At 34.7% G+C, this 17,765-nt stretch overlaps 1 protein-coding gene across 11 annotated transcripts in view; it reads left to right on the top strand.

The window, feature by feature from the left end:
• Positions 1-17,765, top strand: part of MON2 (MON2 homolog, regulator of endosome-to-Golgi trafficking) — a 124,109-nt gene that overhangs the window by 35,785 nt on the left and 70,559 nt on the right. For all 11 annotated transcript variants that reach the window (XM_005871676.2, XM_005871678.2, XM_005871677.2 and 8 more), the window contains 4 exons: positions 5,784-5,978; positions 13,750-13,874; positions 14,275-14,411; positions 15,170-15,323. In XM_005871676.2, the coding sequence (XP_005871738.1) occupies positions 5,784-5,978; positions 13,750-13,874; positions 14,275-14,411; positions 15,170-15,323 (611 nt within the window). The remainder of the gene's footprint in view (positions 1-5,783; positions 5,979-13,749; positions 13,875-14,274; positions 14,412-15,169; positions 15,324-17,765) is intronic.

Consider the following 17,765-nt stretch of genomic DNA (forward strand, 5'->3'; position numbering starts at 1 on the left):
GCAAGAGAGGGGAAAGAAAGGAGAGAAAGGGAGGGGGGAGGGAGGGAGGGAGGGAGGGAGAAAAAGAGAACATTGTTGTGAGAGAGAAACATCGATTGGTTGCCTTCTGTATGTGTCCCTACTGGGACTTGAACCCATAACCTTTTGATGTAAGGGATGATGCCCTGACCAACTGAGCAACCTGGCGAGGGCTACTTTTAGATAATTTAAATGGAAAAAAAGAAGTAGTTGCCCTGGCTGGTGTGGCTCAGTTGGGTGAGCATCGTCCTATGTACCAAAAGGTTGCCGATTTGATTCTTGGTCATGGTACAGACCCAGGTTGCTAGTTTATCCAGGCCTGGTCAGGGTGTGTGCGGGAGGCAACTGATTGAAGTTTCTCTCCCTGTTCCTTCCTCTCTTTCTCTAAAGTCAATAAAAAAATATTTTTTTAAACAGAATAAGGTAGTCAATGCTTAATAAATTTGTTGTGCAATAAAAATATTTTAATACAAAAAGATAATAGGGGAAACAGTAGGAAAGAATTCAGACTTTTTATTTTACTCGTTAAAAACTAAAGCCCAAAATTGATTCAGTGATTTACATAGGGTTCCTTAGTTAATAGCAGATCTTGAACTAAAATTTAGATCTTTTAACTACTTATCTACCTTGTTTTCCTACCATGCTGCCTTCCTAAGTCATCTATTTTATCCTTTGCTCTTACCTACAAAATGTGTGAATCAGTGCCACAATTGTAGATGATTCTTTAGGCCTGGAGTTGGGACTGAAATTTTTATTACATGGTTCACAGTTTTTAGTATATATTAGTCAAGTGTTCAATGCTTTGGGAATAATGAACAATATTCACTGATGATTCCCTTTTTTGTGTTATTATAGAATAAATAGTGTTTAGATATAACTTGTCTAACAGTCTTATATAAAATGATAGTTACAACAGCTACCATTTTTTGACTGCTTACATGCTATAACTGTGCCAAATTCCTTACATATTACATTCACTGTAATCTTCACAAATGCCTGAGAAGTAGCAGTTATTCCTACTTTTCACAGGAGGAAACTAAGACTTTCAGAGGGTTAAGTAATTTGTCTAAGGTTTAATGGTTTGTAAGTGACAGAGTTAGGATTTGAACCCATGTTGATCCAGATTCCAAATTAGTTTTTCTTCTTAGCCTCTCTTTTCAGTCACACTTCACATCCAAACCATTACCTTCAAAATGCGTACAGGAACTAGTCACTTCATACGACTTTTATCACAGTCATCCTAATCCAAGCCACCATCACCTCTTAGCTAAATTATTGCATTAGCTTCCTAATTGGTATCTTTGCATCCATACTTACCTCATTCTATTATAGTTGCTTATTACACCACATCCAAAAATAGTCTTTAAAACAGGTCAGATTTTTTCAGTCTTTTGTAAAAGTGTTCCTGTAGATGTCCTTTTTCCCCAGAATAAAAGAGGAAGTCCTAATTATGGTCTATGGAACTTTCCATGATCTATTCCCCAGTATTCCTTTACCTTACCTCTTTTCACTCTTCCCTTTACCATTACTTTTTAGCCAGGCTGCGATTCTTGCTGTTCCTTAAATGACCCAAGTGGACTCCTGCTTCAGGCCTCTGTAACTTACTGTTTTCTGGGTCTGGAATGCTTTTCTCTCAAATGGCTTGTCTCTTACTCTTTTGAGGTCTTTGCTCAATGGTCAAATTTTCAGACAAACCTTCCCCAACACTTTATATAAAATGGCAACTTTTCATGCTAATACCCTTATCTTATTACCTCCTGACATATATGTATTTGTATATTAGTTTATTTTCTATCTTTTCTTATAGGAGAGTAAGCTCTATGAGGCAGGGACTTAGTTCACTGTTGAGTCTATAATAGTGCCTGGCATATGGCAGGTGTTTGATAAATGTGTGAATGAATGAATGAATTGGTACATGAATTTAATTAGAAATTTCTGTACTTTGGATTGTGTTTTCTGATTTTGTAGGAAAATATTTGAAAAAATGTTTCTAATTTCAGATTTATTGTGTATACAAATGACTTATTCTACTTTATTCTTCCTGCTATAATGCAGAGGGGGGAAAAAAGAATTATTCTTTGTAATATACTAGAATTTGCTCCTGTAAAGTTTTCATTAAGAGATAAATATCTGTTTTCTTTCACTAATTATTTACCTAATTTAACCAAAATTACCAGTCATTTAGAATGTGCTGGTCTATGTGTTTTGTGCAAAGGATGCAGATGTGAAATGAGACAGATAGAATTCTGGCCCTGTGGCACTTACAAGTCTAATTTGGAGAAAAATATTAACTGAATAATGGATTTGATGAATGCTGTGAAGGAAAAGTGTAAAAAGTGTGTAGGAGTGAATAACATAGGCACCAAACTGGTGGAGAGTTGGTGATGAATCAAACACATGAAGCTTTTACCTGAAGGGGGGAAAGTAGTGAGTTGGGAGAAACAGGCAGAATAGGAAAAGGATACTCCAGAGCAGTGAGCCTGAAAAAGGATCTGTGTCTAGAAAATAAGCTCTATAAGGGCGGAAAAAATTGAACTTAACCCTGAACGCCTTTCCCTACCACAGTTCCTGGCACATATTAAGCAGTAAGCCAGTAATTGCTAAATAAATCAATGAAATGTTGTAGGTAAGGGAAAAGGCTTGAACAGTGAACTGCTTGCTAAGATGGAATATACTCTATGGTAAACTTTTTATTACAAAGGATAAATTATTCAGTTTTAAACACACTCAAGTACCTCAAAATGAGATACTGCAAAATATTAGTTGAATTTATGCATTTTGAGCTTGGAAGTAAGGTTTTGGGCTGTGGTTATAAATGTAAACATCACTGGCTTGTAATTGTTAATTACATTAAGGTTATAAATGTAAACATCACTGGCTTGTAATTGTTAATTACATTAAGGTTATAAATGTAAACATCACTGGCTTGTAATTGTTAATTACATTAAGGTTATAAATGTAAACATCACTGGCTTGTAATTGGGAGTGAAAAAGATCACCTCTGGTGATAGCACAGACGAGGAAGCCAGGTCCTGGTACTCTGAAGCTCTGAGGAATCTCAACATTAAATGGTTAAGCATAAAAGGGTAAGAATATAAAAGAGGCCAGAAAGGCAGGAGTGCATGTGATACAGTGAGACATACAGAAGACAAAAGCAAATGTGATACAGTGAGACATATAAAAGACAAAAGCAAAGGAAGCTTCAAGATGAACCAAGTAATCAGTTAAGTCAAGTGCTTCAGAAAGATATGGTAAGATGAAGACTGAAAAGGCAGTGTTCGCTTTGTCCACAGAGATCATGATAAATATAATAAGATTACTTTCTGTAGAGTTGGGGTATTTCATGGTGATTTCGGAAGAAACGCAGTTGTAACCAGTTGAGTAGTGAGGGGGGAAATAAATAGATAAAACTTTTAAGTCTTGTCTGTTACAGTCATAAATTAACCAATATAGAAAATTATTTAGTAAAGTATGACAATAACCTTAATTATGTCTTTAATTTTGTCAGTCAAAGAAACTAACTGTAGACATGAGAGTAGACTTTCAAATCACTAAACTGTTAAGATCTCATTTGGGGAGGGAAGAAAATGGAACTGCCATTTGACCCAGTGATCCCACTTCTAGGAATATATCCTAAGAATCCCAAAGCACCCACCAGAAAGAATATATGTACCCTTATATTCATAGCAGTGTTATTTACAATAGCTAAGATCTGGAAACATCCCAAGTGCCCATGAGTAAATGAGTGGATAACAAAGTTACGGTACATATACACCATGGAATACTATGCAGCAATAAAAAGGAAGGATCTCTTAACCTTTGAGACAGCATGGAGGGACCTGGAGACTATTATGCTAAGCAAAATAAGTCAGTCAGAGAAAGACAAGTGTCACATGATCTCACTCATATGTTGAATCTAATGAACAAAGTAAACTGATGAACAAAATAGATCCAGAGACAGAAGCATAGAACAGACTGTGGAATCTCAGAGGGAAGGCAGGGGAGGGTGTGTGTGGGAAGAGATCAACCAAAGAACTTGTTTGCATTTACGCATAACCAATGGACACAGACAATAGGGTGATGAAAGCCTGGGGCAAGGGGCCGGAGTGGGCTAGATGGGGTGAATGGGGGGGAAGGGGGAAAGGGAGCATATGTAATACTTTTAACAATAAAGATTTTTTTTTTAAGAAAGATCTATGACCCTTGGAGATAATATGGAGTGACCTGGAGATTATTATGCTAAGTGAAATAAGCCAATCAGCAAAATACAAATATCACATGATCTCACTTATATGTGGAATCTAATGAACAAAATAAACTGATGAATGAAATAGAACCAGAGGCATGGAAACATGGAAGACTGAGAAATCTTGGAGGGAAGAGGGGGTGGGGCAGGAAGAGATTAACCAAAGAACTTATATGCATATGTGCATTGCCCCTGAACACAGACAATAGGGTGGTGAAGGCCTGGGACAGGGTGGGAACCTAGGGGAGAGGGACAGTGGGGGAAAAATAGGGGAACATCTGTAATACTCTCAATAAAGTTTTTAAAAGTACATTGAAATGAATATAAAAATTTGGAAGGAATTAATTTGGAACTAACAATGACTAACTTATCTCTAGGAGTTGAGATTATAAGAGGCTTTTAAAAATATGTTTTTTATTGATTTTAGAGAGAGGAAGGGAGAGGGAGAGATAGAAACATCGATGAGAGAGAAACATTGACATTATTTGGTTGCCTCTTGCACTCCCCCTACTGGGGATCAAGCCAGCAACAAGGACATATGCCCTGACCAGGAATCGAACCAGTGATCTCTTGGTGTATGAGTTGACACAACCACTGTGCCATACCAGTTGAGCATTTATTTTTATCTTTTTATCTGTATTTTTCTCTCTAATGAATCTGATATTTCCCTCTAATTGTTTTTCTTGAATGAATCTGAGTTTTAAAAATACATTTTAAAAAATTTGTGATTCTGAACAAATGAATTACACTGTGCCTTATTATTTCTTTCTTTTTTTTTTTTTGGTAAGATTAAAGGGTTAGAGGATGAAATTTATGTTTGTGTCATTATTCTTAGCCTAAATGATATTTGAATGATTAAAACAACAAAATAATGTATATTTGAGGTTAGATATTAAATGTTGACTGGGCCTTACATTTTCAGTAAAATGGGACTAGTTTCACAAGGAATTAACAGATATGGGGATGTTTTCTACATAATATACTATGACTGTAAGTAAATTTAAGAATTCTTTGCAAGATTTTCTAGATTTAAAAAAATGCTTATTTATCATTGTATTTTTTCATCAGCTTGTGTTTTGTTTAAACAATTTACGTATAACAGAATATTATGTTCATTAATACATCTGCACATGAGTGGAATTATCTTTACACAAAAGAATCAATAAATTGTGTAACTTACTATACTATCTTTATTAATCAAGGTTTCTCTCCTCAGCTGCCTATTTTAAATACTTTATCCATTTGAATTTGTGCAATCTATTTTCTTTCTTCTGTTCTTTATATTTAGAGTCTTTTAAGAAAACTTACTGACATATTATCATTTTGATCTCACATTGTCAGAGAGCAGTGCTAATTTCAGAATTGTTTGTAAACAAAATAATAAACTACATAAACTTATAATAAAGCTAATTTATTCATAGAAATTATTAAGAACTTTATTTACTAGTGAGGCTGTTTAGTACAAACTAAGTTAATTGCTTTTCTTTTCTTTTTCTTTTTTTTTTTTTTTTGCAACTAGCACCAGGAATTTAGTTTCCTCCTAAAAGAAAGAGTATGTCCGCTTGTGATAAAGCTCTTTTCTCCAAATATAAAGTTCAGACAAGGTTCCAATACTTCATCTTCTCCAGCACCAGTTGAAAAACCATATTTTCCTATCTGCATGCGTTTGCTGAGAGTTGTATCTGTTCTGATTAAACAATTTTACAGTCTTTTGGTAAGTACTAATTTTCATATATATTTTTGTGTGTTATTATAGGCAATGCTCTTTTTATTTTATTTTTTAAAATATATGTTTATTGATTTTAGAGAGGAAGAAAGAGGGAGAGATAGAAATATCATTAATGAGAGAGAATCATTGTTCAACTGCCTCCTGCATGCCCTACACTGGGGATTAAGCCCACAACCCAGGAGGCATGTGCGAACCAGAATCGAACTGCAACTCCTGGTTCATAGGTCGATGCTCAACCACTGAGCCATCCTGGCGGGGCGGCAGTGCTCTTTTTAGAAGATGATCTGTTATAGTGTATTCAGCGTTTTCACTTCAGCTAAGCAGACTTTTTCTTATGAGTACTTATAAATATTCTCCTAGATACTATAAGGCTCATTCTATTCTTTCTTGAATCTTTCCATGTTTAAATAGTATTTTTAATGAATGTTAAGGAGAGTCATGGCGTATTATCTGAAGGCAATATAGGATTTGTGACTTTGGAATTTAGTTTCTTAGCTAATTATAACTTGATGAAAATTAAAATTATAGTATCTTCAATTTATATATATACACACACACATACACACACAAATTAAGAAGTTAAAAATTTGGTGAACTCTTATGATTAGAAATCAATTTCAACTTCCAGTTCAATATTGTATCTATTTTGCATAAATTTATGGGTGATAGTTCTGATCATAATTTTATCAATGTGGTGGCTTACTCTTAAACATTCAAATATTTGTCAGAGAAAATGGTGTATTATATTTCTTGTAAATTTTAGGTTAAGTCAAATTCAGCATTGTATAATTTTTTAGCATTTATAATCTTAGTCTTAATTAACAAAAATGATTGGTTTATCACCTACAGTGAGCAGTCAATGTACCAAATGTTAGCAATCACATTACAAGCTAATGGATAGTATAGTTTTTATATTAAATTCTAAGGAGAGCTTTTTAAATAAAGTTTTTTTCTGTATTTATGATATACTCATTATAGGTTTTCTTTTCATATTCCTAATCCATTTTTGCAAAATGAATTCAGAAATAATCTTTATAAGCATTTGTAGTTATTTAATATTTCTGGCCACAGAGGATACATCTGTAATGCACACTGATATATGTAATGCATTGTTTAGAAGTATCTATTAAAAATCAAATCATTTAAGAATGTGTTGCTATTTAGGGATGCTATAATTTATCAGAGTTTGAGTCCAACAGTTTAAGAGTCTTTTGGTATATTCATAATTGTTGGGTTGGTCACTTTTTGTTCTACCAAAACTAATAATATATAAATGAACTTTGGGTACCTAAGTTTATGAACTTAATTATTCCATAGTCCCTTTTTCTCTGTAAGGATTAACTTTTTAAAAATTACAGTCAGTATTTCCTGCAACATGTAAGGTATTTGATGTAATCTCCTATAATAATATTAAATTGTAAAGCCAAAACTTTGTTGTCTAATTATATACAATTAAAATGGAGGGGGACAAGAAACCCAAAACACTAATTAGAAAGAATATATGCACATTGTTCATTGCAGTGTTATTTACACTAGCTAAAATATGGAAGCAACCCAAATGCCCATGAATAGACAAGTGGATAAAAAAGCGGTGGTACATATATACAATGGAATATTACTCGGCCATAAAAAAGAATCAAAGCTTACCATTTGTGACAGCATGGATGGACCTAAGTGAATAAGACATATGATTTTACTTATACATGCAATCTAAAGAGAGTAAAATAAATGAACAAACAAAATAGAAACAGACTCATAGATACAGGGAACAGACTGATGGTTGCCAGAGGGAAGGAGGTATTGGAAGGGCTGGATGAAAAAGGTGAAGAGACTAAGAACTACAGATTGGCCCTAGCCAGGTAGCTCAGTTGGTTAGACTGTTGTCACAATACAGCAGTATTACGGGTTTGATTCCCAGTCAGGGCACATGCAAGAATCAACCAATGAATGCATATATAAGTGGAACAACAAATTGATGTTTCTCCTTCTCTCACTTTCTTTTTCCATTTCTCTTTCTCTCTAAAACCAATAACTTTTTTAAAATTAAAAAAAAGAACTACAAATTGGTAGTCACGAAATAGTGACAGGGATGTAAAAGTACAGCATAGGGAGTATAGTCAGTAACATTGTAATAACTGTACGCAGTGGTTCTCAACCTTCCTAATGCCGCTATCCTTTAATATAGTTCCTCATGTTGTGGTGACCCCCAACCATAAAATTATTTTCGTTGCTACTTCATAACTGTAATTTTGTTACTGTTATGAATCGTAATGTAAATATCTGATATGCAGGATGTATTTAGGCGACCCCTGTGAAAGGGTCGTTCGACCCCCAAAGGGGTCGCGACCCACAGGTTGAGAACCGCTGCTGTACAGTGACAAGTGGGTACTTAAAATGTCAGGGGACCGCTTTATAAAGTATATGATTATCTAACCACTATGCTATATACCTGAAACTAATATAAAATAATATTGAATATAAACTCTAATTGAAAAGTAAAAATTTAATTGAGGGGAAATTCTGTGAGGCTTTACATTAATTCAGAAATTTTGTAAGTTCAATTGGAATTTGCTGAAAATAAGTGAAATGTAGCTTAGTTTGTCCAAAGATAGAAAGTTTTTACATGTCAGCTATTATATTTTCTGTATTAATATTTATAGTCTATTTCAATCCACAAAGGAACTTTGAAAAAATGTAAGCCAGAATGACATCCCCCTGGAGAACACTGACTAAACAACAATATATAGACCGGATTGCATTTCTGAGAACTTCAGAAACCATTTGAGAGATTACAGCACTCCAGGCAAGTGCAAGGCCAAGAAGAGTTTCATTATAGTGGGTAGGAAAGCTCATTGACTTACCTGCTATACCTCATCCCATTCCTGACACAGCACAGCAAAGGCCTGATCAAGAGAAAATTTCCAACTTATGGCTTCTCCTTCAGGTGGGAAAGAAGGATAAAATGTCTAACCAGCATTCTGCCCAAGGGACTGTTTTTTGTCTCACCTAATTCTTAAAGCACTGACAGCACCCATGGATACCTGTGGCCCTGCTGAAAACAAAGGCAAGGGCTATGGCTTGCTGCAGCACCAGAGACTGCAGTACTCCAGGCATACACCAGGGGGAGCTCCTGAATCGAAACAGGCAAACCTCTTCAGCTCTGAAATTATTGTTTACACATACAAACCCAGAGGAGACACATCAACAAAAAAGTTTTGGGGACCCCAAAATTTCTAGCTAGATTGATTGGTGAATATCTTTTCTTTTTTTAATATATTTTATTGACTTTTTACAGAGAGGAAGGGAGAGGGATAGAGAGCTAGAAACATCGATGAGAGAGAAACATCGATCAGCTGCCTCCTGCACACCCCCTACTGGGGATGTGCCCGCAACCAAGGTACATGCCCTTGACCAGAATCGAACCTGGGACCTTTCAGTCCGCAGGCCGACGCTCTGTCCACTGAGCCAAACTGGTTAGGGCTGAAGATCTTTTCTGTACAAAACTAATTTATAAAGAGTAACAGTGTTAGCTATATTTTCAAATGCCCAAATTTAAACAGAAAATAATAAGGCATACAAATAAATGGGAAGACATTGGCCTGATCAAAGGAACAAAATAAATCTCCAGAAACTGACCCTAAAGAAAGGGAGATCGATTAGTTATTTGTCAAAGAATTTAAAATAACGATCCTGTAGATGCTCAGTGAGCTAAAAGAGAACACAGACAATTAAATGAAATCAGGAAAATAGTGTATGAACAAAGTCAAAGAAACTATAAAGGAACCAAACAGAAATTCAGAAGCTGAAGAATATAATAATGGTCGTGAAAAATTCACTAGAAGGGATCAACAGCAGGCTGGATCAAGCAGAAGAGAGAACTGGCAGACTTAAAGACAAGCTATTTGAAATTGTCAAGTCAGAGGAACAAAAGAAAAAAGAATTAAGAGACCCTAAGGGACTTATGGGACACTGTCAAACTGACCATTGTACAGACGTCTAGGAATGAAGAACTGTGTTTTACCTAATACTCAAAATACCTCTGACACCACAAGTGGGGACTTTTCCCCCCACACTGACCAATTGTCTGACAGCCAGTAGTCTTACATTTCATCCATAAGTAGTGGGTCACCAGGTAACCCACAACTTCTGTCATACATAGCTATAAGTTGGAGGTTCTCATGAAGTAAAAATACCCTATTTAGTAAAAATAATTTGCTAGAGTGGCTCACAAAACCCAGGAAAACATTTTACTTACTAGAGGTATCCCCTGCTTTCTAAAAGTTTGCATTAGGCCACTTCACTTTTCTTCACTTATATTAGTACCTGTTTCCATTAACTAAAAGACATTTGTAAAGGATTTTTCCTTTTACAAAAACCGTCAGTACTGTACTAACGTTGGTCTTTTGTAAAAGCAAAGTGGCATAATGTGAACTGTTGATAAGTGGGGGTACCCTTTGTTTTAAGCCTTACAAAAGATTTCATAGGAACTCTACTGGGGATAGCAGGGAAAACCTGTATTCCTGATGTATTACAAAGGATATTTTAAAGGAGACTGATGACCAGGCAGATGAAGAGATACATAGGGTGTAATCTGGAAGGGTCCTGAGAGCAGGAGCTTCTGTCCCCGTGACGTTGGGGTGTGCCACCCTCCTGGCATGTAGATGTGTTCGCCAACCTGGAAACTCCTCAACTTCATGCTTTTAGGATTTTTATGCAGGTTTTATCATGGAGGCATCGATGATTAAATCACTTTCCACCCCTCTCCAGATAATTGGGGGTAGGTCTGAAAGTACCACACTTCTAATTATGGTTTGGTCTTTCTGGCAACCATCTCCTTTCTGGCATCCACTAAAAGTTTCCTCATTAGAGCAAAAGATGCTACTATCACCCAGAAAATTCCAATGGATTTAGGAGCTCTGTCAGATGTTCCTATCACTTAGGACATCATAAGGGTTTTAGGAGATCTGTATCAGGAACTGGGGGTTGAGGTGGGGTGGGCAAAGCCCAGATTTTAGAACAAAAGATGCTCCTAGCACTCTATCTATATACAAGGATTTTAGGAAATTGTGTCAGGAACTAGGGGCAGAGATTATATCATTTATAAGCTGCAGTGCTGGGATGTTAAGCAATTCTTTTAAGCTGCCAAACCCATGCTCTTAACCCCACTGCATTTTATTACTACACTTTCTTAGTTCTCATTATTTCCCCTCTCCAAGTCTGCCAGTGCAAGTTTCTTGTTCTGCTCCTATATTCTTTATGTTTTGACTTTGGTCTCCTTGATTTGGGGGGGGGGGGGGGGGCGCGCTAAAAGAATGGGGAAATAACAGTACAGCCAGCTACAGGAAAGATTGAATGTTACTGCCTCAAGGAAGAGAAAGGCCTATTTCTGTACTTTCCTCATCAATTGGGGGTGATAACCAACTGGTAAAACTTCCTTTCACAACAATAAGACAGCTCTAGGACTGTGTTTGCAAAGATGAATCTTCAGAAGTATATAAAATATTATTTCCTTGGTGTTAAAATTTTTTTACATTAGACTTAACATATGGGAAAATTCAGACATTCTAGTTTCTCCAAGGGCAAAAGTTAGAGGTATGGTTGTTGTGGGGTGAGGTATGTGATTGATGTGGAATGCTACCCTCTTATTTTTCTGTTTTCATTATCTGGTTTAAAGATACATCTTTTAGAGGACATACTAGAGTAGTAATTCTTATACTTTTTAGTTGTAGGACTCCTTTATATTCATAACAAATATTGAGGAGCTTTTGTTTATGTGGATTATTTCTGTCATTATTGTATTAAAAACTAAGATGATACTAAAGCCCATACTACATGTTACTTTTTTGAATTTTACTTTTATGAAAAATACCTATATTTTCCAAAGAAATAAATGCAGTTTTATTTTTTTCAATTCTCTTTAATGTCTGGCTTGATAAAGATAGCTGGATTTTCATATCTACTATTTTCATTCTTTTGTTTGGGTCAAAGCATATGAAGAAAATCGGACTTCACCAAGATGTATAGTTGGAAAAGGCAGAATTATTTTAATGGCCTTTCAGATAATGGTGGATATTTTTCTTTGATACCACACTAAGCCAGACCAGTGACACTTTCTTGAAGTGTAAAGTCTGAAATCATATTAATGACATTTTCATACTCTGTTACATTAAAATTCATTGATTCATCTTGTGCTTCAGTTATATCTTTTACCATGCATAATTTTAGAATATTACTTATTTTAGTTGTGTAAATATTTTAGCACTTTATATGGTACCAGAATTACATGTTAATATCACCAATCATTTATCAGATTAGGAAAATATCAAGATTTTGTGGCAGATACAAGTTTCTCCAAATTCTACTTTTTATTTGAAAGCTTGAATTTTATTATTGGCAATAAATACTGTCAGCTGTTTCCCCTAAAAGTGATAGGCTTACTTTGTTAATTTTTGAAATAATGTCTTAATACCCACAAGTCTGAATAGTTATAGTTTGCCATTGCTCTTTTGGTTAAAATGGGGTTGCATAAGGAAAAAAAGTGACTAGGCACAGTTCTTTCCTCCAGATAGCCATTGTGCTTTGATATACAGCAAAAGTGCTTCATAGGTATTTCCCATTTTGCCACATAGAAAATTAAAAAGACATACACTTATGGGTCAGACTTAATAAAATGATAATTTATATTTTACTTTTGTTATTTTGATTTTTTACCCACCATTATTTTGTGTCATCAGTACAAATGTCAGCACATTGAAAATGGCAAGTAATACCTTAGTATTGTTAGGAAAATAAATATCACCTCGCAGAGCCCCTGAAATAGTCCCAGGGACCACAGTTTGGGAACCACTACATTAGAGACTCAGTGTTCTTTCCCAAAATTCACCAGCGTATCTTGTTCGGAAAAGTAGGGGTGAAGGTAACTGATCTTCAAAGGCTAGTTCTGTTAATGTATCTATACTGACTAGAGGAAATTAGGATGCCCCAGTCGTGTTGGGACAGATACAACATGTCAAGTATACTATATTTTTTCCACTTTCTAACATCTGAGCTAGGTGCCTCTCTGCCCTTTGAATCACTTAGGCTCCATGCTCAGATATATTTTTAAGGAAGATAACTTTAAGGAATTGATGAAACTTAATTATAAATGGCTAATTCTCTCTCCTGCCTTTGACTTTCTGCTTTTAAAAAGTAATGAATGGGGATAAATTGGCTTGTCTAACCTAATTTTCTACTTCACATACATTTCTCTAACAGAGGATCTTATCACTAATAATACCATGCTTGCATTTAAATATTCTAATCCATGTATTAGTATTTCCACCAGGTTGCTTTCATCTTAAGTATCACTTATCTCTTGACTGTTATCCTTAGGAAAGGACTATAGGAATTCAGAAACATTCATCACCCTTCATGCTAGTATAATGGAATTAATGAAGTATCTTCGCGCAACAATTGGACTTAAGCCATAGATACTAATCTTGATACCTACATAGTACTTTCTAAAAAATAAGGATAAACGATTAACCACGTTAGCAGATCACTGTTGTGAGTTTTCAGGGATGTACTTAGACACTGATTTTTTTCCTGTTAGCTTTTCCTTATATAACTACTTTTCTCCACTCCCGATTAAGAGTTTTAATTTATTTAAAATTAAAAGATTTTATTGGTTTGTCCATAGGAATAAGATAAGAACAATAATGCAATTTATAATTCTTAGATTTAAAGAAATATTATTTAAAAATCTTACACTTTTTAGGTAACTGAATGTGAGATATTTCTGTCACTTCTGGTGAAATTTCTGGATGCAGATAAACCACAGTGGCTACGAGCTGTTGCAGTAGAATCAATACACAGACTCTGTGTGCAGCCTCAGCTATTAAGGTAAACCTCAGCAGTATTTTGTTAAATGTGTAGGTTTGTTTTTATGCCAGTAGGAAGAGTTTAAGTATTTACTTCCAAATATTAGTGATTTCTAAACAAAAAGTGGATTGTGTGTATATGAAGGGGTTAGGGTGTTGGTGTGGAAAATAACTGGGAGGTGGCAAGAAGTGTGTTAGTAATTGCCACCAGCCAAATTTACTGAGTTAACATGGCCAAGGTAATTTTTTAAGAACATTAACCTCAATCTGAACCATCATCCTAAGTTCGTAAAAACACTCAAATATGAAGTTTAAAGTATAGTATTGAGACTGATTTATCAATGTTACTTAGTATAAAAAAAGTCTAAATATTTTAATATGTCCAAACATTTTCTCCAGAAACATTTAAAATTATTTTACAGGTCATTTTGTCAGTCCTATGATATGAAACAACATTCTACCAAGGTTTTTCGTGATATTGTGAATGCACTGGGCTCCTTTATCCAATCATTGTTTCTTGTCCCTCCTACTGGAAATCCTGCTACCGCAAACCAAGCTGGTAAAGGCTCATTCATATTTTCATTTTTATGTTCTGTCACAGTTTACAGTAATCACTAGTCTGAGAAGATGTTTTATAGATATCCTTGACTAGAGAAATTTAATTACTTAAATGTATTATATCTATTTTATAACATTTTGTTATATTCATTTATAATATTTTATATTTTATATATGAGTGTAAAGACACTTAAAGAATAATTTGAGCTCACAGAGGCAACTGTGTTTATTTCTCTCCAGAATATGTTTTCTGATATATATGTTTAGTTACTTTAATCACATAACAAAAGTTTAGATGCTAATCTTCATTTTAGAAGATACCTCGTTTGGTGTGTCTCTTTAAAGAGTCTGGTTATTATGTTAGGAGATGTTTTAATCTCTCTTTTAACAAAACTGGTGAACTTGATTTAAGTTTGGCAATCAATGTCTTCTTGTTTCCCTTCTTTTCCACCTTTTACTGTCTGATCAGTGGCTTTTTATTTTTTATTCTCACCTCTGATAAAAAGTGATTAATGAAAGGTATATTATAAAGTTTGTCTGTATTTTTACTTATTAGTACCTTTTATATGAAAAAGGAAATGGTGCTTTGATGAAAGAGGGATACTCTCTAATAGCCAAAGTAGGATTGATAAATTTAATTTATTTGTATAATATCCATTTATATAACATAATTTTAAAAAATTGATCAGGTATTTAATATTATTGATTTGTAATTAAGTAGTAACATGGTATCTTTGTTTTTATCCCTTAATCCAAAAGGAAACAATAATGCAGGTGGCACTGTCTCAGCACCAGCTAACCCGGGAATGTTGGGGATTGGTGGAGGTGTTACTTTACTACCAGCATTTGAATATAGAGGAACTTGGATACCTATTCTGACTATAACAGTACAAGGCAGTGCTAAAGCAACATAGTAAGTAGTAGTAGCATTATTTTGTAAGGAAATATATTGTTGGGAATGATATTTTATCCTAAAATGTTTCTCTCTGCATTATATTTTAAATTTAGACCTAGTATTTAAAACTCATTTTAGAACTAATTTTCTTTTGCCGTATTTTGAGAAATTATTTAAGACTGGACTTTTTTTTTTTTTTTTGGTACTATTTGTAGGTTGTTAGCAGCATTATAAAACAAAACGTGATTTCTTTACCTAAGGACCTATTCAGCTATCTGTATGGAGTTTTAAGTATATGGCTTGATTTCACACCCTGTGAACTTAGGTTTTGTAATACTAGCAAATTAGTTTACCTTTTAGAAATTTTAGTTTCCTTATCTGTGAAAAGAGACTAGAGATATATTAACTTTTCAGCCAGAAATTATTGGGTATTCTTTTGCACATGGATTAATTAGTATGTTCACATTGGAGCTTCCCTGTTGAATTGGTGTCTTTCATTAATTCATTGTGAGGTTCCGTCTAAAATTATTTTCACTATTTTCTTTGAAGGCAAGGCACAGATATAGATCTTAATTGTGTGTTCTGTTCTTTTAGACTTTTAAGTGTGTAATAATTTGAAAAGTTAACTGATGTATAGACAGAAGTAGTTTCGATATAAGTATTGGTAACATTCTTTTAGATTTATTTCAGTATGGCTTTCTTCAAAGTTGGGCTTGTGACGCTTTTTGCAATATGACCTTAAGTTTAAAATATTTAAATAAATGTGTTACGTTTTATTTAAAAGTAGAATTGATGTAGTAATTCTAATAAAATAGCACTGAAATGGTTAGGTAAGAAAGTGTGGGCTTTGTTTTAGGTTTGTGATATAAATAAAAAGTATAGATTACCTTTGTCTCTTACCTATTTTAGAATTTAAGTCTATACCATAGAATTTGGGAATTAGAGTTTTTTATATTTAGGACTATTTTTATCTGTTTTAGTTGCATTTTACCAGTAGATTATATGTTCTTTAAAAATAGAGATTTGTTAAACAAGATGCTCAACATTTATTGGTTTAGTACAGTGATGGCGAACCTTTTGAGCTCGGTGTGTCAGCATTTTGAAAAACCCTAACTTAACTCTGGTGCCGTGTCACATATAGAAATTTTTTTATATTTGCAACCATAGTAAAACAAAGACTTATATTTTTGATATTTATTTTATATATTTAAATGCCATTTAACAAAGAAAAATCAACCAAAAAAATGAGTTCGAGTGTCACCTCTGACACGCGTGTCATAGGTTCACCATCACTGGTTTAGTATGTGACTCTATGAAGTTAATTAGTCTGATAAGGATTAGACCTAAAAACTTTACCCATTTAAGTAAATTTCTTGCTCAATAATATACATATATTTTTATTGATTACCTGAATTTTACAATGCTCAGAGTTGGCACTTCTTAGGGGTTAAATTGATAGGCTTTAGAATCAGACTTGGGTTAAAAACTGCTGATTAATAACTGTATCGCCTTAGTCCATCATCCAGGGTTTTTGTGAGGAGTTAAATGAGATAATATATATATAAAACTAGAGTCTCAGGTTAAGAGTAATTTCTCAATAAATAATAGCTATACATGGTATTTTTATTCTAGGTTTTACATTTTTTAATAAATTTGCTGCCTTATCAAGACTTGATTATGATTCAGGGATATTTAGACTTTGGGATAGGAAATAACTTTTATTAGCTTTTCTTAGTGATTTTGATTTTGTTTTTGAGATATAATTCATATACCATAAAATTCACCCTTTCATTAGTCCTTGACTGGGAATCAAACCCGAGATCCTTCAGTGCCCAGGCCAATGCTCTAACAACTGAGCCCACTGGCCAGGGCTATAGTTTTTTCATTTTAATGAATTCATTTTGCCTATTTTTTTCTTTGTTGTTTATGCTTTTGTTAACATAGCCAACAATTCATTACCTAACCTGAGGTCATGAAGACTTTTGCCCATGTTTTCTTCTAAGAGTTTTTAGGTTCAGCTCTTATATTTAGGTCATTGATTCATTTCGAGTTCATTTTTGTGAATGGTTTAAGATAGGGCTCCAATATCACTCTTTTACATGTGAACACCCATTTCCAGCACCATTAATTCTTTCCCTCTTGAATTATTCTCTCTACATTGAATTATCTCAACATCCTATCTAATAAAAGAGTAATATGCAAATTGACCATCACTCCAACACACAAGATGGCCACCACAAGATGGCCAGCAGGGGAGGGCAGTTGGGGAAGATCAGGCCTACAGGGGAGGGCACTTGGGGGCGACCAGGCCAGCAGGGGGAGGGCAGTTGGGGGGACCCAGCCAGAAGGCGAGGGCACTTGGGGGCGACCAGGCCAGCAGGGGGAGGGCAGTTGGGGGGACCCAGCCAGAAGGCGAGGGCACTTGGGGGCGACCAGGCCAGCAGGGGGAGGGCAGTTGGG

The sequence above is a fragment of the Myotis brandtii genome, unplaced genomic scaffold (assembly GCF_000412655.1).
Source record: "Myotis brandtii unplaced genomic scaffold, ASM41265v1 scaffold352, whole genome shotgun sequence".
Lineage (NCBI taxonomy): Eukaryota > Metazoa > Chordata > Mammalia > Chiroptera > Vespertilionidae > Myotis > Myotis brandtii.